The sequence below is a fragment of the Thunnus maccoyii genome, chromosome 22 (genome assembly GCF_910596095.1).
Source record: "Thunnus maccoyii chromosome 22, fThuMac1.1, whole genome shotgun sequence".
Taxonomy (NCBI): Eukaryota; Metazoa; Chordata; class Actinopteri; order Scombriformes; family Scombridae; genus Thunnus; species Thunnus maccoyii.
In genome coordinates, this window is record NC_056554.1 from 12,755,503 (window position 1) to 12,781,538 (window position 26,036).

Genomic DNA, 26,036 nt, shown 5'->3' on the forward strand with positions numbered 1-26,036 from the left:
AACCGTTTATTTATTTTTTTGCTAAGGAAGAGAATTTGTTCAGCAGTTTAGATCTATACAAGTTACTCAGTCAGTAAAGACTTTTAGATCTATACAAGTTACTCAGTCAGTAAAGACTTTTCTTTGTTTTGGTTTGGCATCACATGCCAAAAAGGACAAGGCTTGCTTACTTTGGGGCCCCAAAACTCCAGAGGCCCCTGAAAGCTCCATTGTTATTGCGTGTCAACTGATTTGTGCTAATTATTTCAGTCATGTGCTTAAATGAATTGAGTGTTTTATCAAATGGTCATACTACAAATTGGTAAAAGAGTGGAAAGAACAAAAGGGGCCCATTAGCTATTAACCCCATCAGGTGAATTTAGCCATATGAAAAGGTGAGGAACTAAATTAGGAAGTTATTGTGATACTTAAAATGACATTATTTTGCATTTCGTCAGCCACAGATACAGAACAGCACTGAACCTGGAAGAGAGCCTTCCCCAATGACACAGCAAGGGAATTTTTTCATTTATATTTTTTTTCTTAAATCGGGTTCACAGGATGAAGTGACTTGTTATTACTTGTCTGGTGTTGTTGCAAGAGTGGAAATTTCGAAACTTCAATCCAAATTGAGTCTTTAATCAGCACTGCGCTCGGATAATGAACGAATACACCGTTAACTTACAATAACACCTTTTTCTACTGGATGTATCTGGGAACAGATTTAGAGCACCAATGATCTGTATTGCCACGCTCACAGTTCCATATCGCATGTTTTTGAGTTTCCTCCCTGTGGCTGCTAACTAACTAGCTGGGCCTCGGTCATATGACAAGGACAGATGCCTCCTCACCGCCCTACCCTGCGTCTTTACGCGCGGCGGTTGATCAAAATAAAATAGTCCCACAAAAAATATCAGCGTTGCATTTAAATAATCCCAGAAATTGGTCAATACAAAAACTCTTAGATACATGTTGATTATTCCTTCACAATAGTCGATAAAGTAGTTTGTAATAGCGTTTAAATACAGCCTGCGGACTAGACTCTCCCCTCTACGTCATATTGTTATTGTATCCCTCCGCCGCCGTCGCACTAGGAAAACAGCTGTGGCAAGCTAAAGCGAGCTAGCATCGTTTTGTTTCTGTCGTGTGTGTGTGTGTGTCAGCGATTCCAGCCGTCCCTTGAACGAATCTACCGCTATCTTAAGACCCCCCTGGAGTGACCGACGACTTGTTGTCTGTCATCTCTTTTGTCACGATGAAGTTTCAATACAAAGAGGAGCACCCTTTTGAGAAAAGGCGGTCCGAGGGCGAGAAAATAAGGAAGAAGTATCCGGACAGGGTACCAGTAAGTAGCTAACGTTAGCTTGGGGGAGCACGGCTGATTGTTTTTGACAGATGGTGTACGCACTTATTTTCGAAATATAGTGGTATAGTTTAATCCTACATACTGATAATATTCTTATCTCTGTCTCTATTTGGCTGCCACGTTAGTAAACAAACAGTGGTAGACGTTAGCCATCGAGAATTATGGCCGCACTGAACAGGCCAGCTAGTAATAGCGTTATTTAGCTTCGTGTAATCCTTTTGTGATTGACTTATTATTGTAATATACTCTAAATAACTGGAGAGAAATAGCCTTTGTCTTAAATAATTTAACATCTTGTAGGTTATAACGACTTAGGTGGTTGATATAGTGAAAGACATACAGTCTGAAGTGACTATGGAGAGGTGGCTGGGTGTAACGTTATGCTAACAGCAGCGCACCTTAAAATAGTTGTTGTCAACAGACAGACAGGATACTTGTTTACGTCGCTCGGGATCTTGTAGGTGGATTGTACGCAGCTCCACAGTCACTCTTTGGTCTTTTACCCCTTAAACTGGCCGGACTAGACTGTCTAGAGTCTAAAAAAAAATCAAACTGTCAGCAGATTAATGTGCTTTGGGGCTTTTTGTAATGTATGACGAGCTTGACTTGTCTCTATAGTTATCTAGTTTCACTGTCTTTCATGTTTTACAGCTGTTATCAGCCACAGATTAGACTGAACTTCATACTATGTGTGGCTACAAATAACAATTTATTTTTGACTGTCAATTAATCTGAAATTAATCAATCATTTGATCTGCAGGTTCCCAGAACTCAAAATAGTATTTTAAAATTTGTTGTTTTGTGCGACCAGTAGCCTAAAACCCAAACATATTCATTTTACTATCATAGAGGACTAAAAAAACAGAAAATATTCATATTTAAGAAGTTGAAATGAGCAGATTTTGACATTTACGCTTAAGAAAATTATTTAAACAATAAATCAAATATCCCAAACAAAACAAAACAAAAATTTGCTGATGATTTTCTGCCCATCGGCTCATCTTTTAGGCTCTACAGTGCGTCACTGCTTGGTTTGTGGGCTGAAAGTATTTTACAAATTCCTAATTTTAGACCAAAGAGTGGGAACTTATTAATAATTTCATTTTTGCCCTTCCTCCAGTCCTCTGTAATGAAATCCTAGGTATAAACTGTGAACATAGAAATATACCTGGTTTCTTTCTAACTAACTACAAAATACCAGGGGAATTTTTTTCTTTAACATCTGGATTAAATATATTTCAGGTCTCGCTTGACTGAAAATGTAGTGCATTCTCAGATCCCTTTTCTGAGAAAGGTGAAACATACTTTTAAAGTATCTCTCACTCAATATATACAGCCTTTGTTCGGTGGAAAATGTACAAGATTTATTTGCTCAGGACATGTTTTTGCAACAGTTTTTATTCCTCTTTTGTTCAGGTAATCGTGGAGAAAGCCCCCAAAGCCAGAATAGGAGATCTGGACAAGAAGAAATACCTTGTCCCCTCCGACCTGACAGGTAAACACACACACAGTTTTAAACAGATATGAACATGTGCCAGATCTCTTGAGAAATGTCAGAACTATGTCACAGTAACATATGAATTTTCCACAATATTTTATCCTTTTTTTCCTTCAGTGGGCCAGTTTTACTTCCTCATCCGGAAAAGAATCCACTTGCGAGCCGAGGATGCTCTCTTCTTCTTTGTAAACAATGTCATTCCACCCACCTCAGCTACCATGGGCCTGTTGTACCAGGTGAGACTCTTTTTCTACCTCACTAAACCGCTCTCAAACTAAATCTCTACCAGCGTGTTATGTTTTTGTTTCTTACTTACATTAATCTGAGCCTCCTTCTACATTTTTAACATCTTTTTTCTCTTAACTCTCTTTCTCAGGAGCATCATGAAGAGGACTTTTTCCTCTACATTGCCTACAGTGATGAGAGTGTGTATGGGAACAGCCAAAGGGAAATCTGATCCCGCTACTACCCCCCGCCTCCCCCTCTCCCAACCCCCCTCCACACCCCCAACCACTACCCACCTTTCTGAGACCTCAACCATTCATTCATTTAAATATTAAATCCAGCTCAGCAGCCTAGAGTTCCCAGAGTAAAACATGTTCATTTACGTCTTTATTATTCTGCAGTCTGAATTGTATTTGCCTCCACTTTTCTTTTTAATAGCGACTTTGGTTACGTGGTCTCATGGCCAGTTGTTTTTCTAGTGTCATCATTGATCATACTTTACTGAGAAAAAAAAAAAAAAAAACTGAGAAAGAATGATGAAATAATTTTAGGACTAGGCCGTACTTATAGTTACTCCAGGGTTAAGGGAAAAAAAAAAAAGACATTGTATGTGAGTTCAAATCAGCTCTTGTTGATAATGACGATAGTTCAAGTATTGGTTGTTCAGTTTTGACAAGCTTGCAGGAAGATAAAAGTGTGTTTTTGAGTTTCGGGTATGAATTTGATAGCATCCACCAGTTGACGGCGGGTTATTTTGTCTCTAGCAGAGTAAAGGATAACTGTTTTGCAGCAGTTCTTTTCCTAGAAGAAACTGATGTCACCAGCCACTATGAAGTTGGTGAATGAGGATTTAGCGTACTGCCCCGCATCTTTTTTTGCAAAGGAGTATCATAGAATTCAGACTTAACAATCATCCTCTGCTTTCAGTGGTAAGACTATTATGTTGACTGCTACTATGATTATTGTTGTTATTATTGTTAATTTTAGATGGCTTAATTTCTAAAGGTATTGTAAAGCTGAGTGCAATTTTCTCTTTTTTTTAAGTTTTGTCTCCTTTTTTTTTTTTTTTTTTTTTTTTTTAAAAAAAGATTTGAACTCTGTATACAGCTGCATTACTGGCTCTTTCTCTCCACTCATGACCATACATGATAAAATGTGATGAAAAGCTAATGTGTTTCTTGTCTTTATTGAATATCTTAAGAGTTTTGTTTATTGTTTTTTTTTTAATTATTACTCTTGTGAAAGGCTCACCGTTTGCATATAGTTTTGGTATAGACTGCAACCTGGCTAGATAAAGACATCAAGTCTTTACATAAATCAAATCCATTTTATTTATATTGTCCAAAATCACAAGTGTATAATACTTTTGATACGGATCGTGTCAGTGCTATAAGGTCATTTATTGTGTTATTCTGAGTTGGTGGTTCAGTTTAACTTTCATAGATTTTGATGCCGTATTTGAATAAGATGTGTTATCATATCAACTACTGTGGCTGCTCAAATATTGTGTGCTTGTCCTACTTACACAAGGCCACTCCTATTTGTTGTTTCTTGTCCAAGAAGCTGGTTTGACTAAGCATGAGAGTTTTTTTCTACAGCTTTTATTAAGCAATATAAAATTACTTAAACAATTTACAGAACAAGGGGAACAACAACTGAGATGACGAAATTAGGCACAAGATATATAGAGGGAAAAAAACGAGCTAGGCAAAAATAAATATAGTAAATTTAAATGTACAAGAGATAATTCAATATAGGTCAACATATCAGGATGAAGTTTTTTTGTTTTTCTATTCATCTTTGCTTTAAATTTGAGCAGAAATTAATATAAAGAGGGATATCTGTTAGACTTCTTCCATGTGAGTTACGCAGTAAAATGATCAAAATATATATACAATATATATAATATTCAATATAAACGTCTTAGTAATTAGGGGCAGCTTTGGAGAATCTCAGAACGACTCTAATGATAAACTACAAGACCCAGAATGCAATTCGAAGGGGGGAAAAAAACGTGGCACCGGAAGCTCAACATTATCACCCGGGCAGAAAAACCTCTCCCGTCTGTTTATGTTTTAAGGGAGAAGTTTTGATTTTAATTTGTTTAACTGCTCCAGACGCAGCCAAGTGGCCTCATATTTAAACCGCAAGACGGTTAAATTCTTATTAAACGACCCACAAAGCAACAAAAGTAAGTTTTTTTCTCGTATTTCATCACAGTAAAGAAACGTTAGAACAGATGGTATGAACTGCGTAGCGTTGATGCTAATCGACAAGCTAACTACAGTTCATATTTGCCCTCTTGCACAGTTGAAAATAACATTGTTGCCGCCAATTTGCATGTTTAAGCTCCATGCAATTTTATCTTGTGTCCACTGACAGATGACACTACAACATACTATCAGTTAAGAGCAGCTAGAGTTAGTAATGCTGTCTTAGCCGAGTAGCAGCTAACTTAGGCCTTTCTCTAACTGATGGCTGCATTTATGAGACTGAATATGCTTCTGCATCCATGTAGCGGGCATTTCTACCGGTTACACTCACTACTGAGACCTCTCTTGACTCCGTAAACTGTATCTGAGCTATTCCTTGTAAATTTGCACAACTGTAAACTGACATTTCGACCCTAAAATCAGCTGGCCCCTCCACTGCCTGTCACCATGCCCGCCCTGCTGGAGAGACCCAAGCTGTCCAACGCGATGGCCAGAGCCCTCCACAAACACATCATGAGGGAGAGGGAGCGCAAGAGACAAGGTGTGCTGTCACTGTGTGTGTGTCTGTGTGGTGTAAAAATGCCAGAAGTGTACAAGTATTGAATAATCTTTTTGTTTTGCAATTTAGTTCCAATTTGGCATTTAAAGGAAGGGTTCACAGTTTTTAAAGTCTGTCTTAAAACAATATTCAGGTACCCAAATGAACATTGACACGTGTTTTTCTTGCTGTAATCATTCCTCCTGTTCATACTGACCATTAGAAGATCCCCTCATAATGCACTTATAATGTAAGTGATGGGATGACAAAATCCACAATCCTCCGTCTGTGCAAAAAATGTATTTGAATGTTTATCTGAAGCTAATATGAAGCTTCAGTCTGTCCAAATGAGTCGAATCCAGTAGATATCGTTCAACGTTACAGTCTTTTTACCATCAAAGTTCCTCTTTTTATTACTATACTTCCGCCACAGCTCAACAGGGAAACACAAAGAGGGATTTTGATACAAAAAAATACTGTAAATGTGTCAGATATCCACTTGATTTGACTAACTCAGACTGCTGAAGCCTCATATAAGCTTCAGATAAACTTTTAAATACATTTTTGCACAAAACGACTGTGTGGACACACTGTGGATTTTGGCCTTCATCACTTACATTGAAAGTACACTTTACGGGAATCTTTTAATAGTCTATAATAGTATGAACAGGAGAAATGATTACAGTGAGAAAAACCTCTTTTAATGTTCATATGGACACCTGACTGTTGTTTTAAGAAAGACTTGAAAAACCATGAACCTATCCTTTAATATATGGAAAGTCAAAAATGAGGGCAGCCTCTCAACTCTAGCATAAACACCAGAATCTATGCATCATTTTCCCAAATATACAGTTCTCTCTGTTCCCCCAGAAATACAGTTTATTATAAGTTTGTACGTTATATTGATGTGTAATATAAAACTTTCCCACCAAAATTAGAGTTGGTGGACAAAACATAACAAATCCTTTTAGTATAGTGTAATGCGATGTTTAAAGGTGTTTTTTTAGTATTTTTTTTCTACATGTAAACAAATATCTTTATGAATTCCTCTCGGTATAATGCAATAAGAACAGCAAAACTCACCAAAAACTGGATACTGCTTTATTGCAGAGTTTGCATTGGATTAAATTAGATTTAGATTTAGATTAACTGAACTGAACTAACATGTTAGTAGATAAACACTTAACTCTCTGAAAACTTAGGCTCTAAAGAATGAATATGTCCACTTTTATACTTAAGTAAATCTTATAGTTATAACATTTACTTTTACTTTAGTGGTAGGATTTTTAATTGAGTATTTCTGTATTGTGTTGTTGCCTCTTTTTGTTTAAAGTAAGGGATTTTAATATGTTTTCCTCCACTGAACAACACAAAAATCCTTTTTTCAGAGGAGGAAGAAGTGGACAAAATGATGGAGCAGAAGATGAAGGAGGAGGAAGAGAGGAAGAGGACAAAAGAAATAGAGGAGAGGATGTCCTTGGAGGAAACCAAAGAACAGGTTGGAAAACTACTTAAAAAAACACATACACAAACTGCTCAGAAGTTTGACGTTTGCTGTCTCACTTTGGGTTGGGAGAAATGATATACGGCAGTATGTTTTCTTACATTCTGAACCTAAATCTCAACTTCAGGTAATGAAGATGGGGGAGAAGCTTCAGGGACTCCAAGAAGAGAAACACCAGCTGTTCTTACAACTCAAGAAAGTACTTCATGAAGAGGAGAAAAGACGCAGAAAGGAGCAGAGGTAATCAGGACGTCAGTGCCTCTGTTTTAAAATTCCCAAAGTTAAGAGCAAATGTTGTGTGAGGATGTTAACGAGCTTCTGTACCTCCTGTCCTCTAGTGACATCACAACATTGACGTCAGCCAGCTACCAGCCCAGTCTGCCCATGCACGCAGGGCAGCACCTCCTCAGCATTCAAGGTACGTTCTAAGTTCCTACAATCATTTCTCATGTGGAGAAATAGTCATTATCCTTTTGACATAATTATTATTAGTCAGCTGATCCTTTTTATCTTCTTCGTCTCTTTCAGGCAGTCCGGTCAGTCACAGTCGACCTGGTGCGCTGCTCGGAGAACGAAGCAAACAGCTGTTCCCAGCTGCTGTGATTCCAGTGAGTGAAGGAGTGTTTCACCTCAAGATTTCAGGATTTAGTTTATTCTCATTTTCTTGTGTAATGCTGTTCCTCCGAGCCCACATCAGTGCAGCAACAACAGAAAGGAAAGATTTACTGTATATCTAAAAATTCCCTTTAAGAAATTATAAAAACATATAATTCCCAAGAGAAAAAAAAAAAAAAAAAAGAGCATTTAGCAGCACAGTGCATTAAAGTGCATTTAGAGAGAAAAGTACATGTCTCAGTTCGATGTAGATGTATACAACTTGTCACTTTCTCTCCACAGGTGATAACGCTGGAGTGTTGAATTTCTCAGATTTTTCTGATATTCATAGTCTTTTTCAACTGTTTGCAGAAGTAGAAGCACATATTTCTGGAGAGAGAGACACTTAGGAGCGATTAATGTTCACCCCTCCTCCTCCTCCTCCTCTTCTTTCAGGCACGTCACTATCAGACGCCAGGGTTCAGCTCGGGCTCAGCGGAGCACGGGCAGTTCAGCGGCAGTCAGGGGGTCCATGAGCCATACGGAGTGGCCCAAGCCCAGCATCCCTCCACCTACGCCCCTGGACCGTCTGTACCAGTCAGTTTCGCAAGCAGCTCTCAGATCAGAGGTACAGGACGTGTGTGTCGACATCTGTAACATCAAGAAACTAATGCACAGTTATCTGCTCTTTGTGGATTCCAAATGTGGATTTTAGAGTTCAGTTTGTTCTGTTTATCAGTGTTATAAAGTCATTGGTGCTTCTTTTTTTTTTGGCACTCTCAAAGATCATTTCCTTACTCTGCACCTCTCTCCTTCAGGTGCGTCTGCGTTTCAGGCGATGCAGTATCTCCCCCACCAGCAGGCTGGCTACCCTGTCCACAATCACTTCACCTCTCAGCCTGGTCAGTTCCCATGTTGTCATATTACAAAGGAATTATGAAATAACTTAACGTAGGTTCTGTAGTTGACGTAAGTTTTATATCTCATGCAGGATACATCCCCGGAGCAGGAATACCCCTCCAGAAGCAGCTGGAACATGCCAACCAACAGTCGGGCTTCACTGACGCAGTAAGAGCTTTTAAAATATAGATGCTTTAGTGTTGTCTTGTTGAAGACTCATAAACATGCACTAATTTGAAAATATTAAACTGAACATGACAATAGTAAAAGTCGAATTCATATGTGATGATAAATATGTTGTGCTGTGTCTCGCTGATGTTCTCCCAGGGTGCTTTGAGGCCCATGCACCCCTCAGCCATGCATCCTTCTGCTCCAGGCCTGCTGCCCACACCATCGATGGCGGTCCAGATCCCCACTGCAAAGGTGAACCCCCCCCCCCCCCCGTGTTTAACTCTCCCACACGTCCTTTACCGCCACCATGTGTTTGTGTTCATGATGTACGTCCTTTACCGGGAAAACTGTTTAAAAACGCTTCTAAAGATCTGTCGCCTGATTTGTCAACGTTTGTCGTCCGTTTCCGTTGCCAGGCCCCGTTCCAGAGCTCTCCCCAGGGCGCTCCTCGCCACGGCTTCCTCCCCCACTCCCAGAGCGGGCAGAGGTTCTACCACCACAGCAAGTAACTCACAGCCACAGTCAACCTTCGTCGTCGTCCCAGTTGGATCGGAAACGGGCCGAAGACTTCAAAACGAATAAAGTCATTAGGATGAGTTCTGCCATAATAAGATTTGTGTTTTATTTCTTGTACAGTATCTTGTTTGAGCTTTGTTTTAACTTTGTTCATGAGTGATCAGCTGTCCCTTTTAAACTCGTGCGCTTCTGTAAAACATCCAGCTTTGATTTTTTTTTTTTTTTTTTTTTTCTACATGACTTCAAACAATGTGAATTTGTAAAATAGCTTATTTTACCTACACTGTAAAGCCATTCTGGAGGTGCTCACGTGCACTGAAAATGTTAATATGTTGTATAAAGCAAAGGCAGCATGAATCAGAGACTATTGTTTGTATACCAGCATTCATAATCACAACATCAGAGGGTTCAGTGTCTCGGCAGTAAATAAAAAATTTTTAAAAAAGAAGAAAAAAAACAGCAACACTTAGTTAGCGTATGTGGATTAAATGAACACTACTACAGCTGAAACACTGCAGCTTAATTGAAAGACCCAATTTCAATGTGTTGCTGACTTCTGGTTAATCTCATTACCTTAAATTCAGTTAACATGACTGTTTTTCTGACAAAACCCATGGAGGATTTTCAGTGTTTCTACATCATCCTCCGCAGCAAAAAAAAAAAAAAAAAATGCAGTTTAAGTCTCTGCTGTTTTAAAGCTTTTGTGTTGCTTAATAAAAAAACAAATAAGCAAACGCCACATCCAAGAGTTTGTGTCATCTTTATTGTTTTTAGCCATGGAGACATTCTGCACAGTTTGGACTTGCTGTATGAACACAAAGTAAGGATACCAAACTGCCACAACTTGTCTGCTAAGAGTACTTCCAAATAATACTCTGCAATCCAGTCGTTTTTTTCTCCAAACAAGCTCAGTGTGAAGTCCCCCGGGCTGAGGTGTCTCTGCCAAGGAGTTTCTAAGAAGTGAATGAAGTTAAATGGAGGTTTGGCTGAATTTGTATGTTCTTGAAGCAGGGTTTTTGTTTCTCTTTGACACTTTCTTTTTTTTTTTTTTTTGTTAAAGCCTTGAGACAAATAGAAACCAAACCTCTGTGCGCCATGTTGGTAACCTTTTGTTTAATAGACAAGTTTCAGGTGATACATGTTCCAGAAAATAAACAACAAGGAAGGCTTGTTCAGATGAATCACCAAGAGAAAAGTGCCATACAGAAAAGACATGATCTAGTCTTGTATTCAGTACCAATCCTGGATGGCACACACACGCTGAACAAGCCTCAACAGAACAATACAGATTTAGAGTTGAAGCCCTTCATAAAACAGGGGAACATATTTAAAAAAAAAAAAAAAATACAGTTGTGACATTATCACCAGTTTTCCCCTGATGGCAAATCGCTACTCAATCATTAGAAACCTTCCTCTGACAAGTCTGACCTATTTTCTTTATACATCTGGACTGTTTTATTACAGTTATGTGTGCATGTACATGGGGTGTTTTTTTTGTTTTGTTTTTTTACAGTTTGACATTTCCAATTATTAAAAGTTCTAATTGAACCCGAAAGCGGGTCAGAAAACAGAGTGAGGGAGAGCGAGTATGACAAAGAAAAGACATAAAAGAAAGAAAAAAAAGAGGGAGGATAGCATTGACGAGGCAACATCCCCTCCTTTTCCCCCCAGGTCCAGTGCATCTCGTTTTTGCCCCTGAAACAGAATTACAAGGGGAAGAAAAGAGAAGAAGAAGAAGAAAAAAGGAAGAAAAGTGAGAAATCAGAGAAAGAAATGGAAAAAAAAGGAATTTTAAAGTGACAATTAGTGTTTCAACTAGCCTTTGTGGAGGAAACGTTGCACAACCGACAGCTTTTCTTTTTTTTTTTTTTTTTTTTTAGTGGACACTTTATTCTACAGCCCCACAGTTTTGCAGGTAAGAAAGTGCAGGAGACAGTTTCAACAGTTGTAGCAGGAAATACAGGAAGCGAACGGCTACTCGTTCAGCGTCGCGTTATCAGATCAGGCTGTAAAATGAAGTGCTGGCCACAGGAAAAAAAAACAATACAACATTGCTCCAAAATACAATAGTTCTCATTTATATTCCATAGTGCTACATAAAAAATAAAAGGTACACATGCTCATAATAGTGTTAACATGAAAACAAATGAAGGGGCAGGTAAGTAACCAGCGACCTTTCATACAAGCTTCAAATTTTGACTCAGTTACATTTCGTCAGTTATAAAATTTCCCGCTCGTCACCGATATGTCCAGTTCAAACAAATATATACACAAAAAAAAAAACATACTTATGCAATGCAATAATATGGAGAAACTATTTCCAGTATAGCGGAAATGTATAATTGTAAATATATGTAACATTTTAAAGTGGCGTTTTCTTTTTCTCGACCTCCCCCGTTTGCTCCACTGATGAACTGCATGACGTCACACACACACACACACACACACACACACACACACACATACATACTGCACTGGCATGGCACATGCTGGTGGCTTGGGGTGTAACACCCAAACTCACACACACACACACACACATATATAATTTTATATGACGCACACACACACGCTCCTCCTCAGGCAGGCTTGGGTCAGGCGGTGGTTAGAGGGAGGGGGGGGGGGGGGGGGGGGGGGGGGGGGGTGAGAGGACAGCTGTGTGTCGATACAGCTGTGTCTCTGTATTTACCTGCGGTGGCTTATTTACCCAACGCTTTGATGCCGATTGCAGCTTCTTCCTCCATTGCATTTAGAACAGTGATCTGAGGAGTCAAAACAAGGCGGATTTGTTAATGTGTGTGTGTGTGTGGTTTGGATAAGATGCTCTTCACACCACAGTTTGGTTTTTCTATTGAAAGTCTCAAACTACCAGATTCATGTATTTTTTTCACAGTCTTTAATTTTCTAGCAAATGCACTTGTAAAACATGTCAACATGTTCAACGTCGCTACAATTTCCCGAACACTGAAATGTCTCTTTCCTAACCCAACAGAAAGGTTCGTTTAGTTTTCAAGAGAAGTTCATAACTGACGCCTGTTTTTCAGAACATAACAAAATACTACAGTACTGACCAGGATTTCCTCTCCGGCATCATGCTTGCTCTCTATCTCTTTGCCCAGGTCTCCCTCTGGGATCTTCAGGTCCTCTCTCACTTCCCCACTGTCCTGGAGCAGGGACAGGTAGCCATCCGTGATCCCGATCAGCTGGGAGAGCGCAGGGAGGAGGGAGGAAGAGTGATACAGGCAGAGGGAGGAAAAAAAGGAAAGCAGAGGATTAATCAAGTGTATCTCTACAACTGGTAGTTTTCGAAGTATGCATGTGCGATTCATAAATTTTATGTAGCATGCATAAAGTTGATTTCATGAACAAACATTTCAGCTTACGTCCATTTCAAACACAACTGACGTTATTTCCTCCTGGAACCATTAACAACTATTCCCACTATTACACTTGAAATTAAATGTTGCATGATATTACACTGCAGAAATAACATTTTAAACATTTTTATTACCCTTGAGCAGGCATACAAGGATGCATATTATGTTACATGTGATAAACACACTCTGCAGTTTGTTTGGCACCGTTTTAATCCTACTGGTTTGATCGGTTGAAATCTGTATTTCCTCTGAAGTATGTTGGTATAAATTACATGATGGGTTGGGATGAACATATTAGAGATACAGTATGTGCATAAGTGTATAATTGGATTTTCAAAGGTGACAAAGAGAAGGAAAAATGATCTTATACACATCAGTCAGTGTAGATTTAAAGGTTGGCTACTTTTTAATGAAAAAATATTCGATTATAATACAAATCATCATCTTTATGTTTTTTTTTTACAGCATTGGTATGACAGGCTTTTTCATTTTTGACTGTCAATGTGTTGCCTTAAATTCACTATCATAAACAGATCAGCTGTAAGTAATTAAAAGTATGTTAATTATGTGAGCATCTGTCTTGTTTATGCTCAACCAAAGAAACTTTCTTACAAACAGAAACACTTCCTCTGTTGTTTTCATATTTTTTAATAGTGACTTTTTGGTTTCTAGGGCTGAGTGGTTCTTAAGAAGTACTGTCCTCACTCATGAATGCAACGCTGTTCATCAGCCATTTCTTAATATATCGATGTTCTTACTGCTTCTAACGAGCATGTGAACGCCCCATAAGAAGAGACGTTTCAGATCGATTTGTGCTTTGAGCTGCGTAACTGCACAATGATCACTTTGACAAAAAATTAAAACATGTTAATATGGTTTCTTCATGTGCTCTGTTGCACTGTTTCACAGTGAATCGAGCTTCGGCTAAAGCTGAGTAACAACCTAAAAGACTGAATGAGAGTTTCCAACAGTCACTTCTAGATGAACCAGCTTTTTCCCTTCACTCGAGTACCAGATTTACTGATTGTTGCTTCTCTTTTCTTTCTTTATGTCTGCAAAGCTCATCTTCCTTGGGGCTTTTTCTCACTAAAGAGATTCTTAGCTGACTAATAATCATCAGGCTTCTTCTAATTACCATCCAACCACTAATTGTCCCTCAGCAGCCAAATCTAGGACTTATCAAAGACCAGAGCGTATTTGTGAATATTACCGGAATATCAAAGTCGTGACTATAATGTTATAACTCATTCCCTGCAAAGGGAGACCATGAAAACAATTATCACTGATCAATACAGGATGCAGACCCAGATTTCTGGACAGAAAATCTGAGAAAATGACACAAGTAACATCACATAATATGACTTAAATCTGGATTAAGAGCTTCTACTGGTGTTGTTGAGTTTGAAAGAAGTTGTACAGAGCACACAAACACTCTGAAATAGTTAACAAGGTAACAGCAGTCCTCCTCGGTCCTGCAGCTGTCTCACCTGGTAATCCATTCTCTTGATGTTAGGGACGTCCATGTTGTGGGTGGAGGGACAGATATCTTCATACTTCTTCCCAGAGAAGATGTCGATACCAACCAAGTGGACCTGCACGAGCACAAAATGCAGAGAGGACCAACAATCAGGCCTCTAATGGAGTCGTTCGTAACCTGACTGATTTAAATCGATGCAGCTGTAGAGTCATCATCATCTGGCACCGTTTAGTGGGTTTTTTGTTTTCCATTACTGACCTTAGCGTGGCCGTGCTTGCCAGTCTTGGAGGTGGACATCTCAACGATCTTGCAAGGTCGGCCTTTCAGCACGACAAAGCCGTTTTTGCGCAGGGCCGAGCACTGCATGGGGAAGGTGGCGGATGCCCCGGCATCACCCGTCTGGAAGTCCAGCTCTGCATCTGCCATGCCTGCTGTAGAGGTCACAGGATACACACATTAATACAGTTCATATCGACTGTGATATCAGGCCAGATATGATTACTGTAGTATCAGGATATACTGTGAAATTTGTCTTTAACTGTTCTGAATGGATGCATCACAAATCAGTGATACACATTTCTGACCTCTGAGTGAAACGAGTACTGAATGCTTTTACTAGAACTGGGTATTTTACATTTTTCAATACTAGTGCCAATACAATCCCAAAGTTTGATACTTTTTCAATTAACCCCTTTCCAATTAAACAAAATCAACCAATCTTCTCAAATGTTAAAAGTTGTCTAACAAGAACCTTGCCTAAACCTTTGGCAATGCTAACTTTTGGTACTTTTCTGTACTTTTCCATACTCAGTGCCAAAAAAAAGTACTGAGGTTAAATACCAAGCCCAAGTCTTCACCAGCTTGTCTTTAACAATCACAATATTAATGACTTTTTCCCCACTGAGAGCGAATCATCAGCCACTGTGTTTATATAAGCTAAATGTTGCATGAAAGCACCAACACCTACACAAAAAAAAACTTTCAGGTCAGATCCAACTTTACAATGTTAATTTAGTAATGAAAAGACAAGCAGTCAGAGCTGCATTGGTGAATATCTGTCAGCTACTGTAGATCAGCAGAAGAAGAAATCTGAGAGCTGTCCAGTGACACCAATTAAAACTTCAAAGCTGCAGAGGAAATGACACTTTAATTCATATGCTGTTGTGCTTTTACAAGCCTCGTCCCGCTGTAAAAGCAAAACATAACATTATCACAAAGTAAACATTATAATTTGAACTTATTTATCTGCACTTTTTTGAACAAGCTGCGCCTTAAACCTGCTCGTTACAAGCTGCACAGTCCAACTTTTTTTTTATATATCTGTGTTGTCCCGGTGGATCAGCAGAGCTACCTGCCACGAGTACAATATAACTGACACTTCACTGTAAAAAGTTTAACAACTACCTGACAGGGTTTAAAAGATAAACACATCCCTGACTAATAAGTTGTGACTTTTACTGCCCACTTAGGACGTCTGGTCACCGGGTTAAACCGGGGCCGCTAATCCGCGCTAATGACCCATAAATCAAACGTTTAGCAGGCGTGACTTATATTTAACGACCTCCCGTGATGTGTAAACGAACACATGAAACATTTCATGCTCGGGGCGAAAAGTCGCACCTCGGGACAGCTTGTTGTACAGTGTGTCCGCAGTGTTGACTGCGGCCTAGTGCGCACAGGACGTGCCACGGCCCCGTCGTCGGTAACGCATAAAAAACGGGACGGTGTCCCGGAGGCGCATCCATGCGCACTGACTGACTGCACTCAGGCCGAGGCCCTCCTGACGAAGAGATTCAAGGCAAAATGACAACCTTCAATGCATCAAACCCCAATGTGGATGCAGACTCTCGTTTAAATGACTCTGGTTATTTTAACTCCCCGCTGAGCGTCAACACGCCCACAGATATGTGTGCATTGGTTGCATTTTTTGGCCCGCTGCTGTACAGTAATGACTAAGCTAATAATACTCTCGATGGCTACGGCGCGCAGCAGCGCACAGAGGAGGCGATACAGTGAAGTTTAGTTATGTTGTGGGCTGAGTGGCATGCGTGTGACAGCGATACAAAGTCTCCATGAATGACAAATCAAGTCTGGAAACACTCAGAAGCTTCTAACAATGAAACAAAGGCGAGCGGTATTTTCCATTTATTTTAGGTTGGGTCATAAAGACGCGCTCGTTAAGTTGACCGGAGCCGCTCCTCTTGTGCAGCAGGCGGGTGTTATTACTTCATCGGGGGGCGTTTAAAGGGAATATACCATAATACAGCCTGAGACAGACATGTGCATAGGATAACTCGTCTGCTCAGGCGCAAACACGCCCCGTCTATTAGATGTTATGATAGGGAACTTACCCTAGTGATAATGGCTCTCCTCTTCTGGTGTTACTTAGCAGCCTTTCTCCCCTTTAATTCCTCCTCTTCCTCCTCTTTTACCGCCCTGTGTTCGTGCGTCTGGCCGGGGTCTGTCTCCTGCTCGCTGGCTCGTTTGCGATGTTGCTCCCCCCCTCTTTTTTCTTTTTTTTTTAAAGCTATCTCTCTTTATTCCTCTTTCATTGCAGTCGTTCCTACTCTCCTCTCGTCTCCTGCTGGTTGGTAATCCAGAGTACAGATCACCTCGTAGCTACGGAGGCGCACAACCGTGAGCAGTCAGCACAGTCCTGGACCCCGCTATGAATGTCTGGATGTATGTCTGAGTGTCTGTATGTATGTATGTATGTCTGCAGCCTGCACTCCACCTTCTCTGGCTCTCCCTCATCCAGCTCCTCACCACTGTCACAACACCGAGCACGTCTAACACTCCTTTTCCTGTCGGAGCCATCAGAGTAAAACCCCCCCAAAAACTGTCTGAAAAGCGTCTATTCAGGAAGGATTTTATTATTATTATCTTTATGTTATCAATACTGTAGCATTTTGAGTTTCACTATGAATGAAAAGTGCGGTACAGATTAAATGTGTTATTACATGTGTTAAATACAACAGTATTATGACGTCATGACACCCCTGTATCGTCTGTAGCTTGCTTTTTTTTTTTTTTTACAGAAATATTTTTTAAAAATCCCAAAATATATTACTCAATACATAACTCAATGTCCACTTATTAGCTTTTTCGGGGGCTTTCACCCGCATCTTATCTTTTCGTCAGAGGATGGAGTTTGAGCAGTTGTCATGGAGATGGCAGTTTGTAAGCTTAAAGGTGCATTGTGTAGGATTTAATGGCATCAAGTGGCGAGGTTGCAAATTTTTTTCCCAGGAGATCATAGTCATGACCCACCCTACTCTGCCTCTGATTGGCTAGTACTTCATAGCCTTCGTTAGGTTAGGCATGAGGAGTGAGGTTGGTTAGAGTTAGGGTGCAGGGTCAGCCAATCAGAGGCACCCCCCCCCCCCCCCCCCCCCCTTCCGAGCATGTAGCAGAACCTACAGTGGCCGCGAAGCTTGCAAAAAACTCAAGGCCCTCTCTAGAACCAGTATTTGGTTTGTCCATTCTGGGCTACTGTACAAACATGGTGGTGCAACATGGCGGCCTCCATAGAAGAGGACCTGCTTCTTATGTAGGTATAAAGGGCTCATTCTAAGGTAACACTAAGGTAAAACACAACTATTCTTATTTTCAGGTGATTATACACTAATTAAAACATACATATGAATATTATATTCCATTTCTGCCAAGTCTGTTCTGCTAGATGCCACTAAATTCTACAAACTGCACCTTTAATGTCAGTTATTTTGCTACATCGTACTCCAGAATATAAATGTAATCTCAGTATAATATGATGTGTGATATTGCAGTATAGGTAATTAGTATAGGTATAGTAAAGGTAATTGAAAATATATATAATTCACTTTCTTTTTAATTGTTATTCGTATTTTATTGTCATTGTCCTTCTATTTTATATTTCCTGTCACAAGACCTGATTATAATTTCAATTTACAATGTTTAATATTTTGACTGTGATTAAATGGAATTAGTTGTGATGAATAAAGTCTGTTTTCTAATTTCTTCTTTTTTTTTCTTATATAAGCTATCGATTGACAGCAGATATGTATGTTTAACACATAACATAAAAAACATTCTTGATAATGATCCCTTATTATAAAAAAAAAAAATGTGACCACGTTATCTGATGGACAAACCATCTAATGGCAACATGTTGCACCTTGTTACATAAAGGCTGATGCAAACACCAATACTGATATATCTGTGATAAACTAAAGTCAGACAATAACTGTGCTGTTATATTGATCATGCTCTAATACAGAGTACAATGTGACACAATATATGTAAGTAATGTAAAGTTATGATACTGTCTGAAAGCTTTTTATTCTTCATTTTTAATACTTAATTTGTTTTGTATACAGTGTATACAACATTATTTTGGTTTCACCTGTTTTAGATGTGCTTCAATTAGAGATAAAAAGTATATTTATAGTATTGGTGGTTGTTTACTCACATTTTAAGCACAAAACTGAGCTTTGGATTCATTTGACTTAGTACAGGTACTACAATTTGCTGTTAATACTGGTTTACTTTATTTGCTTGAGTAAACATTTGAATGTGATATATGACCATTTTGATTCGATACCCTCACAGGCATTTTGTATAACATAGTGGTGGAAGGAAGAGTCTTCTGTAGATGTTCTGAGTTTTTAAAAAAAAAAATTATTTGTTTAATTGTTGAACGTCTTCTTATTATGATTGAATTTAAAGCTCAGAAGAGAGAATCTGTCTTGTTCTTGAAGACTTAAATGTGCACAGAAATATTCTCTTTTTCCCCCTTAATTGACATAAACACACTTTTACATTGAAGATGAAGTTGCAACTTTTCCGGTCTCCTCGTGGCTAACTGTGTGGGGCTTGACGTTACTTTCATCCAATCGCAAACCTCGGCAATTTAGCACACTGTGCGCATGCGTGACTTTTCATTCTAGTGCATCATGTACTGATCATCTCTTGTCCTGAACTTATTGACTTTTCTGAGAGGAGCCCTCCCTGTACGCAGCTGATTCATCCACACATCTCTTGTTTTGTTCACAGGCGTCTGTAATGAATAAAAATGTTCAGCTGTGCTTTTTAATTAAGGCTTTTCTCACTAAAACACTTATATCTCCTTGTTATTCATTTCACTTTGCTCCACAAAGTTTGCTGCCATATTGAGACCATATTTATAGCGCATCATATCTGGTAGAAACTGTCTTTACTTGCATATTAAAGGGGGAAAAACGAGCTCTTCTCTTCCATATGCAGCATACAGAGAGTGCAGGTCAGGGTTTATGTTTTACAGTCTATGATCAGGGTTTGCACAGGACTTTCCATTCAGTGAACTTAAGAAATGGTGAAATGGTGAAAGAAATCTTCCCTATATCTTTGAATACTTTGCTATCGTCCTGACTGTGTGTCTTTCCACTGGCTGTAATTCCCTCTGTTACTTATAATTACACTTAATTAATTAATGTGTTTTTTTTCTGCTCAGAGACTGAGGGAGGCTTCTGTGCTCAGCAAATGTTATTGATGAACTTGGCAGTTCTTAAAGCTGCTGGGTTAAATGTAGTGGTTTGAAACTGGAGGGGTATGACCTATATGCTCAGGCTTGTGGTGCACGGTTAACCCCCAGAATAAATATTCAGAAATTACCTTCTTAATCTTACGACAGCTGAAATTTTATTATTAAAGTCCATGAAACCACAGCAAGCCAGCTCTCGGGGGAAACCGGCATTTAAAAGTTAGAGGGGATATTTATTTAAAGATTATAATCATCATATAATGCTCATTTAATAATCCAGATGTTGTCGGAGCTTCATCCAGTGCAGAGCAGCAGAAAACCATAAGAGGACTGAGGCAAGGAAATTAGATCAGTTTTTCCAGTAATATGATACAGTATTAATACGATGATGTAATTGCTTGGTGAGAGATTTTTTTCTCACTTAGCATATCATATTTTATCCCAACTTCATATTCTCATCAGACAGATTTTCATCCAAATATAATTCATCATCATCTCGTCACACACAGTTTTCTGCCTCTACTGGCTGCATTTGTCTGATGAACCAAAGCAACAGGTTGTCAAGACTTGTTGACAACAAATAAAAAGCAAAAACTGACAAAAAAGAGAGAAAATATTTATATATAACAAGCACAAATATGTTTTGGGATATTTGTGCTGCAGCATCGATGTCTGAAAGTGCAAATTGGTGAGATTGGAGCTGACTTGTTATGCACTGAAATACATCTCATGCAATTTTAGCACAACAGTCTGATTTATTGTAATAAACCCAGTCAAATAACTCTCCAGCTGTTACAGTCATGAGCTGCTCATGTTGCCAAAACCAGCATCCTGCAGAGAACAGTAATTTATAGATCTATCATTGACTGGATTACAATTAAATAACAAAACATTCGTATATCACCTTAGCAGCAGATAAAACTGTTAATATGTCATGTTTTTCTCATCTTTTTTTATTGTGAAGACTGTTTTTCTCACTCACTGGTGTGAGTGAATGATTGTAATGTAATTGTGGTATTATTGCATGGACTAGTGTCTTGCAGACATATTTTGACAGGTTTAGAGTCAAATTTGCACCAAAGGCATAATAATTTCAGTTAAAGGAGTCTATAGTTGTTCCATGTGATGTTAAATCAAGCATGAGATATGAGGCATTCAATGTCTTGTCTGTATGATTGTTTGTCTTTCACAACCACTAAAATAAACTGTTAAGGCTTATCATAAACACACAATAATTTTAAACTGATTATTGCTTTGTGCTCCTGTTTAATATGTACCGTTATGATAACATCCTGGAGAAAAAAACAACACACCCTCTCCCGTTATAAAATCAGGCTCCTCCTAGTCATACCTGCCCTCCACCTGTCAATTTTTCCCTCCCAATTGCCGGCCGCGCTCAGCCAATCACACTCCGCCTCGGGCTCTCCTGAAACCAATGAGGGCGCGGCTTTCGTCCGGGAAACAGAGGGGATGTCGGGATAAAAACTTAGCCGTGTCGGATAGAAACTTTCGGGAAGAGCAGGAGGGAGGGGGACACCAGGAGTGAAAGTGTAATAAACCGACAAGCGAGCATGACCGACGCCGAGGCGCAGAGCGCTCCACCATCGGCACCGGTGGAAGACAAGCCTCAGCCGGAGAGGAAAGTCATAGGTGGGTGTAGAAAGTCATCATGGTCCATTGATTGTACCAGTTCGCGTTCATGAGCGTCTTATGGATGAGCGACTTATACAGACTGTGTTGTTGCTGCGTAAAGTTGACTGATATTGTCTCAGGAACGTAAAGCTTCTTCATGTGTGTGACTGTGTTGGTTGTCTGTTGTCCAAACTACAGGCTGTCACTCATTTTAATATCGACAAATGATTATCAATCATTATTATCACTTCTTTGGTTGACACCGTGGTGAGTTTCGTTTTTGGCAGCAACACGTGTCAGGTGTTTTACGCGTGGGTTTTGTGGGGCGCAACTATTTATACCAATGACGCCAATGCGTCCACAAACTAAACATCAGCTCCAGAGCCACAGAGCTGAAAAGTTAGTTTAATTTTTTTTTTTAAAAAAAAAGGTCACCTGGACATGAATGTGTTTCTACATGTTTGCGCTCATCTGGAGTTTAATGGATTCAACTTTTTATGAGTTCTCCTTTTTAAATGGGAAAAACAGGATGAATCTGTATTATTTTTGTATTAAGAATGTGAACACATGATCTAAATTTTGTCTTTATCAGCTGCCACGCGCTCCAAGCAGGACGTGCACGCGCTCTCACACAGGTGCAAATCATTTGTGAGAAGCAAATGAACCAATTAAATGCGATCAGGTGCTTTTTAAAAAAATAAATAAATAAATAAAAGAAACCACTCACTGCTTTTGCTTCATGAGGAAGATGAAAAAGTTTCAGGGGTTTTTTTTTTCCGAGGTGAAAAACGGGTATCCTTGTTTTGCAGCCCCTCCCTTTTGACCTAGTGTAGACCTGGTTTCAAAGTCTTACTGTTAATGATTGACCCACTGCGCTCCCATTTCTTCTTGTTAGCAGATCTGCCACTAATACAAGCAAGATAAGAGTATATTATGTTCTTTGCCTTTTATTGTCTAGATATATAACTTTATAATTGTGTGCTACCTGTTGTTGCAGCCACCTTGGTGCAAGGCACAGTGAAATGGTTCAATGTACGTAACGGATATGGCTTCATAAACAGGTACTATGTTCCCTTTAATGACCTACGTCACTACGACTTGAGTGCACAATCAGGTTTCTAGTAGCAGTGGTTGAATTAAATCAATGGTTTAAATCCCTGTGAGCAGAGTTTGCTTTTAATCAGGTTTTATTTCCTCACAGGAATGATACCAAAGAGGATGTGTTTGTTCATCAGGTAAGGTGAGGGGAAATTAAGGGACTTAATGTTTTATGGATTAGTACCATCTTTTGATGCTTAATCTGTCTCCTCAGACTGCTATCAAGAAAAACAATCCTAGGAAATTCCTCCGCAGCGTGGGAGACGGGGAGGTTGTGGAGTTTGATGTGATTGAAGCAACTAAGGTGAGAGTTGTGAAATCAATTTGACAATAATGTGATTATTGCAACAAATGTCCGCTGATCTTAAATCCCTCCCCTCTCTTTCTTTTTTTTTTTTGATGTCCCACAGGGCTCCGAAGCAGCAAATGTGACCGGCCCTGGCGGTATTCCAGTCAAAGGCAGCCGTTACGCACCGAACAAACGCCGCTTCCGTCGACGGTTCTTCCCCCGCAACCCTCGGCCCGGCGACCAGGGCAAGCCGGCTGATGGCCAAGCCCCCTCTGTTGAGGGCGAGGGATCAGGGGAGAACGATGGTACGAGACCTCAGCAGCGCCGTCGTAGGCCCCGCAGACCACGGCAGGAGGGACAAGATGTAAGCAGAAGTATGAGGGAGAAAACATCGTGTGGAGCTTAGAATGAAGCAGAAAACTGAGGATGAGGTTGTTCTGTGTCATATCAGATTTAAGTTTTGTCTGTTTTTTTTTCTGTCAGGGGGAAGCTGAAGAGCAACAGAACGGAGTTGCAGAAGGCAATCAAACGCAGCGACCACCACGGCGTAGATTCTGGCGCCCATACCGCAGGTGACTTGACATCATTGCCTATATTTTGTGTTTATTGTGGTTCCACAAATGCAAAGCTTATTTGATATACTCTGTCCTCGGATCCGCAGGCCGTTCCGCCCAAATTCAGCTACTGATGAGCCAACAGAGGGCCAGCAGGCAGCTGCTCCAGAGGAGACCCGGGAGCAGACGGAGGCCTCTGAAGCCCCCCAGACCAACGGAGAAGCAGCTGAGGGCCAAGACCAGAAAAAACAACGGCGCCAGTCGAGACGACGTAGACAAAGGAACTCTGAGTCCTCTACCTCTAAAGTGAGTGTGATTTATTCTGTATTAAACTACAGCAGTTTGGTATTCATGAGTAACACAGAACCTACAGTGGACATTTTCTTTAGTCTGTGTAAAGCAATAATCGTGTTCTGAGTTTGTCACACTAGAGAAAAATCTAAATGAAGGGTTCAAAATCATGGAAGAATAAGCATATTCTCTGCTCTGAAATGCTGGGGGTGTCTGCTGAAGGCGCTGAAAGCACGGCCCAACTAAACAGTCTTAACAACGCTCTTACCAAACTCCTGTATAAAAAAATACACAACTTTAAAACAGGAATTGTTTAAATTGGCACATATTTTGTATGTAAATGTGGACTTGTTTCAGTAAAAATGTATCTTAAATGACTAACAAGTGATCCATCACCAATCATGTTAAATTGTCGGTGGGGGGTTTGTTTTTTTTGTTTTTTTAATGGCGTTCGGTGCACCTAACGTTACTCACTTCTCTGCTGAAAAGCAGCTTCGTCACTTGGAATCATGGGTTTGATGTAGCCAATCAAGACACTGACCTGAGTTTAACTGTTAGCAGTCTGTGAGTGCAGTGTGAAGTCGGTAGTCTAGTATTGTACAAAATGGGGTGATGGGACACGGCTAGAATCAGTGTTCAGGTTATAATTTTTAACATTTTTGTTAAACATTGTTTCCTTTGGGCAGCCATGCAAATCTGTGGGTCCAAAAAGTTAAACAAATGTAAATACTGATGTGTGTTTTTACTACACAGATGATCTCTGAACACTTTCATGTTGAACACTAAACTATTTCTTTGTTTCTGCATATTGTAGAACGATACAGAGAAGTCTGCATCGGAGCCTGGTACCCCTCCTCCGACCTCAAAGCAAGCTGACCTGAAATCCACATCCAAATCACCAAAGTCCTCCCCCAGAACTTCCCCTAAACCACCAAAATCACCCGAGGTAAGTTGCTAAAATGGCAATTTTCTGATCTTTACATGATTTCTGTTTCTTGACTGGTTGTGTTGATACAATCACAAGTGACTTGTTTTCTTCCCCGCAGCAGGAAGCTGCCACAACAGTCCCGGCACCAACAGAGTGACGCTCGCAAGAAAACAGTCATGTTACCCTTGGCAAGAGGTGGGACCCCACACTAAAGTGGTGCAACACTGGGTCAGGCGGGGTGGGAGACGTGAGGGTGTAGGGTGACATAACTTGTGCTAAAGGTGCCTCACTGGCTGGCTTTCATAGAGGGCTAAATGACGGACGTTAACGGGCAGTTTGGTTAAGGTTTCTTGTATATGGATTTAAGGTGGAGGGATCGTATTAAAGGGATAGTTTTATGCAGTCTTTCAGGACTTGTCCACTTATGTTTGGTCTTTTTTTTTTTTTAAATCCAGGGAACATTACTGAGTGAAATCTCAGACTCTGGGAACCTGGACTGAAATTGTTTTCAGATTTGTCTTTTTGTATTTTAATGTCCGTTTTCTTTACTGTCTCTTTGTCAATCCCTGTGTCTCTTGCGTTTTTTTTATTTCCTTTTTTTTTTGTTTGTTTTTCATAGGTCCAAGGGTTGAAGAACTGGACCTATTTCAGAACACATGCACTGCTCTCCCCTCCCTGCACTCCCCCATCCTCCAACCCACCCTGTCTCGCTGTCATCCCTCAGACCCCCCTTCACCCCCTCCCATCTTGTCATGTGTTGTCTAGACACTGACGTTTGGAGAGGGACGGGGTAGGGAAGAAGGGGATACAGGTGGGTGGTGGGAACATATTTAGAAATGTAAAAGTACATCTTTTTAAAAGAAAAATGGGAAAGAATGGATGATCTGCTTGGTAGCCCAGTTATTCCAACCCCCCTTTAAAAACATTTTTCTTTAATTGACAAGATGGGCCACATCAAGTAGTTTACTAGAGGAACCAGCCTTGATTTTTATTTAACTTTTTAATTTGGTTGAAGAGGGGAAAACCAAGCAGGTGTGAGGTTGGTGGTGCATTAAGGGAGTCAGTTTAGTTCTGTTACCACCTCGATCAATTCTTAAAACCTACTCATTTTCCTCAGTTCAGGATGGATTGATGAAAAGAAACTTTATTTCTTTGTTTTATTTGTGTGTGTGCTTTTCTTTGGAGGGGAATATGTGCAATGTCAGTACTTAAAAATACTAATTAATAAATCATGTTTGCAAATCTCAGGATTCAGTCTATATTTCTTCATGTCTGACAATGACTTGATACCAATAAGATGCTGCATTTTGACTGTGTTTGTTGTTTTGTTTTTTTTTAAACTGGATTACTTGGAATATATAAGCTAACAGTGCAGCACTAGTCAGTAAT

General features: G+C 39.8%; 4 protein-coding genes across 13 annotated transcripts; 3 read left to right on the forward strand and 1 right to left on the reverse strand.

Moving 5' to 3' along the window:
- Positions 1-1,057: 1,057 nt before the first annotated feature.
- Positions 1,058-4,238, forward strand: LOC121890155 (gamma-aminobutyric acid receptor-associated protein). Its single transcript, XM_042402442.1, has 4 exons — positions 1,058-1,324; positions 2,762-2,840; positions 2,961-3,079; positions 3,220-4,238. The coding sequence occupies exons 1-4, from the start codon at positions 1,235-1,237 to the stop codon at positions 3,298-3,300; spliced, it is 369 nt and encodes a 122-aa protein (XP_042258376.1). The 5' UTR covers positions 1,058-1,234; the 3' UTR covers positions 3,301-4,238.
- An 838-nt stretch (positions 4,239-5,076) lies between these two features.
- On the forward strand, positions 5,077-10,576 carry gps2 (G protein pathway suppressor 2). Its single transcript, XM_042401429.1, has 11 exons — positions 5,077-5,259; positions 5,705-5,822; positions 7,208-7,317; positions 7,451-7,563; positions 7,662-7,741; positions 7,852-7,931; positions 8,374-8,545; positions 8,736-8,819; positions 8,909-8,985; positions 9,145-9,240; positions 9,405-10,576. The coding sequence occupies exons 2-11, from the start codon at positions 5,729-5,731 to the stop codon at positions 9,495-9,497; spliced, it is 999 nt and encodes a 332-aa protein (XP_042257363.1). The 5' UTR covers positions 5,077-5,259; positions 5,705-5,728; the 3' UTR covers positions 9,498-10,576.
- LOC121889464 (eukaryotic translation initiation factor 5A-1) lies at positions 10,246-17,199 on the reverse strand. 7 transcript variants are annotated; one of them, XM_042401437.1, is made up of 6 exons: positions 16,707-17,196; positions 14,614-14,786; positions 14,366-14,470; positions 12,573-12,704; positions 12,191-12,263; positions 10,246-10,457 (listed from the first exon to the last, which is right to left on the reverse strand). In XM_042401437.1, exons 2-5 carry the CDS (start codon positions 14,779-14,781, stop codon positions 12,201-12,203), a joined length of 468 nt encoding a protein of 155 aa, XP_042257371.1. In that variant the 5' UTR covers positions 14,782-14,786; positions 16,707-17,196; the 3' UTR covers positions 10,246-10,457; positions 12,191-12,200. The 7 variants fall into 7 exon arrangements, with proteins under 7 accessions (XP_042257371.1, XP_042257370.1, XP_042257367.1 ...); XM_042401436.1 differs by having other exon boundaries at positions 10,246-11,199; XM_042401433.1 differs by having other exon boundaries at positions 10,246-11,525.
- Positions 17,200-21,333: 4,134 nt separating this feature from the next.
- On the forward strand, positions 21,334-25,894 carry LOC121888912 (Y-box-binding protein 2-A-like). Of its 4 annotated transcripts, none has more exons than XM_042400502.1 (10): positions 21,334-21,505; positions 22,485-22,548; positions 22,689-22,722; positions 22,800-22,889; positions 22,996-23,238; positions 23,358-23,446; positions 23,536-23,734; positions 24,534-24,665; positions 24,769-24,842; positions 25,267-25,894. In XM_042400502.1, exons 1-9 carry the CDS (start codon positions 21,427-21,429, stop codon positions 24,802-24,804), a joined length of 966 nt encoding a protein of 321 aa, XP_042256436.1. In that variant the 5' UTR covers positions 21,334-21,426; the 3' UTR covers positions 24,805-24,842; positions 25,267-25,894. The 4 variants fall into 4 exon arrangements, with proteins under 4 accessions (XP_042256436.1, XP_042256437.1, XP_042256435.1 ...); XM_042400503.1 differs by lacking the exon at positions 25,267-25,894 and adding an exon at positions 25,103-25,250; XM_042400501.1 differs by lacking the exon at positions 25,267-25,894 and adding an exon at positions 25,103-25,249 and having other exon boundaries at positions 21,336-21,505; positions 24,766-24,842.
- The last annotated feature ends 142 nt before the right edge of the window (positions 25,895-26,036 follow it).

What these genes read in the sequence shown, in the direction of transcription:
- LOC121890155 (XM_042402442.1), top strand. Translation starts at nt 1,235, where the DNA reads ATGAAGTTTCAATACAAAGAGGAGCACCCTTTTGAGAAAAGGCGGTCC. An exon ending in AGTATCCGGACAGGGTACCA is followed by an intron (nt 1,325 to 2,761) that starts GTAAGTAGCTAA and finishes TCTTTTGTTCAG; the next exon opens with GTAATCGTGGAGAAAGCCCC. An exon ending in TGTCCCCTCCGACCTGACAG is followed by an intron (nt 2,841 to 2,960) that starts GTAAACACACAC and finishes TTTTTCCTTCAG; the next exon opens with TGGGCCAGTTTTACTTCCTC.
- gps2 (XM_042401429.1), top strand. Translation starts at nt 5,729, where the DNA reads ATGCCCGCCCTGCTGGAGAGACCCAAGCTGTCCAACGCGATGGCCAGA. An exon ending in GAGGGAGCGCAAGAGACAAG is followed by an intron (nt 5,823 to 7,207) that starts GTGTGCTGTCAC and finishes TCCTTTTTTCAG; the next exon opens with AGGAGGAAGAAGTGGACAAA. An exon ending in AGTCGGGCTTCACTGACGCA is followed by an intron (nt 8,986 to 9,144) that starts GTAAGAGCTTTT and finishes ATGTTCTCCCAG; the next exon opens with GGTGCTTTGAGGCCCATGCA.
- LOC121889464 (XM_042401434.1), bottom strand. Translation starts at nt 14,781, where the DNA reads ATGGCAGATGCAGAGCTGGACTTCCAGACGGGTGATGCCGGGGCATCC. An exon ending in TCAAGAGAATGGATTACCAG is followed by an intron (nt 12,705 to 14,365) that starts GTGAGACAGCTG and finishes GCGCTCTCCCAG; the next exon opens with CTGATCGGGATCACGGATGG. An exon ending in ATGCCGGAGAGGAAATCCTG is followed by an intron (nt 12,264 to 12,572) that starts GTCAGTACTGTA and finishes TTGACTCCTCAG; the next exon opens with ATCACTGTTCTAAATGCAAT.
- LOC121888912 (XM_042400501.1), top strand. Translation starts at nt 21,427, where the DNA reads ATGACCGACGCCGAGGCGCAGAGCGCTCCACCATCGGCACCGGTGGAA. An exon ending in AGGATGTGTTTGTTCATCAG is followed by an intron (nt 22,723 to 22,799) that starts GTAAGGTGAGGG and finishes CTGTCTCCTCAG; the next exon opens with ACTGCTATCAAGAAAAACAA. An exon ending in AACCACCAAAATCACCCGAG is followed by an intron (nt 24,666 to 24,765) that starts GTAAGTTGCTAA and finishes TCTTCCCCGCAG; the next exon opens with CAGGAAGCTGCCACAACAGT.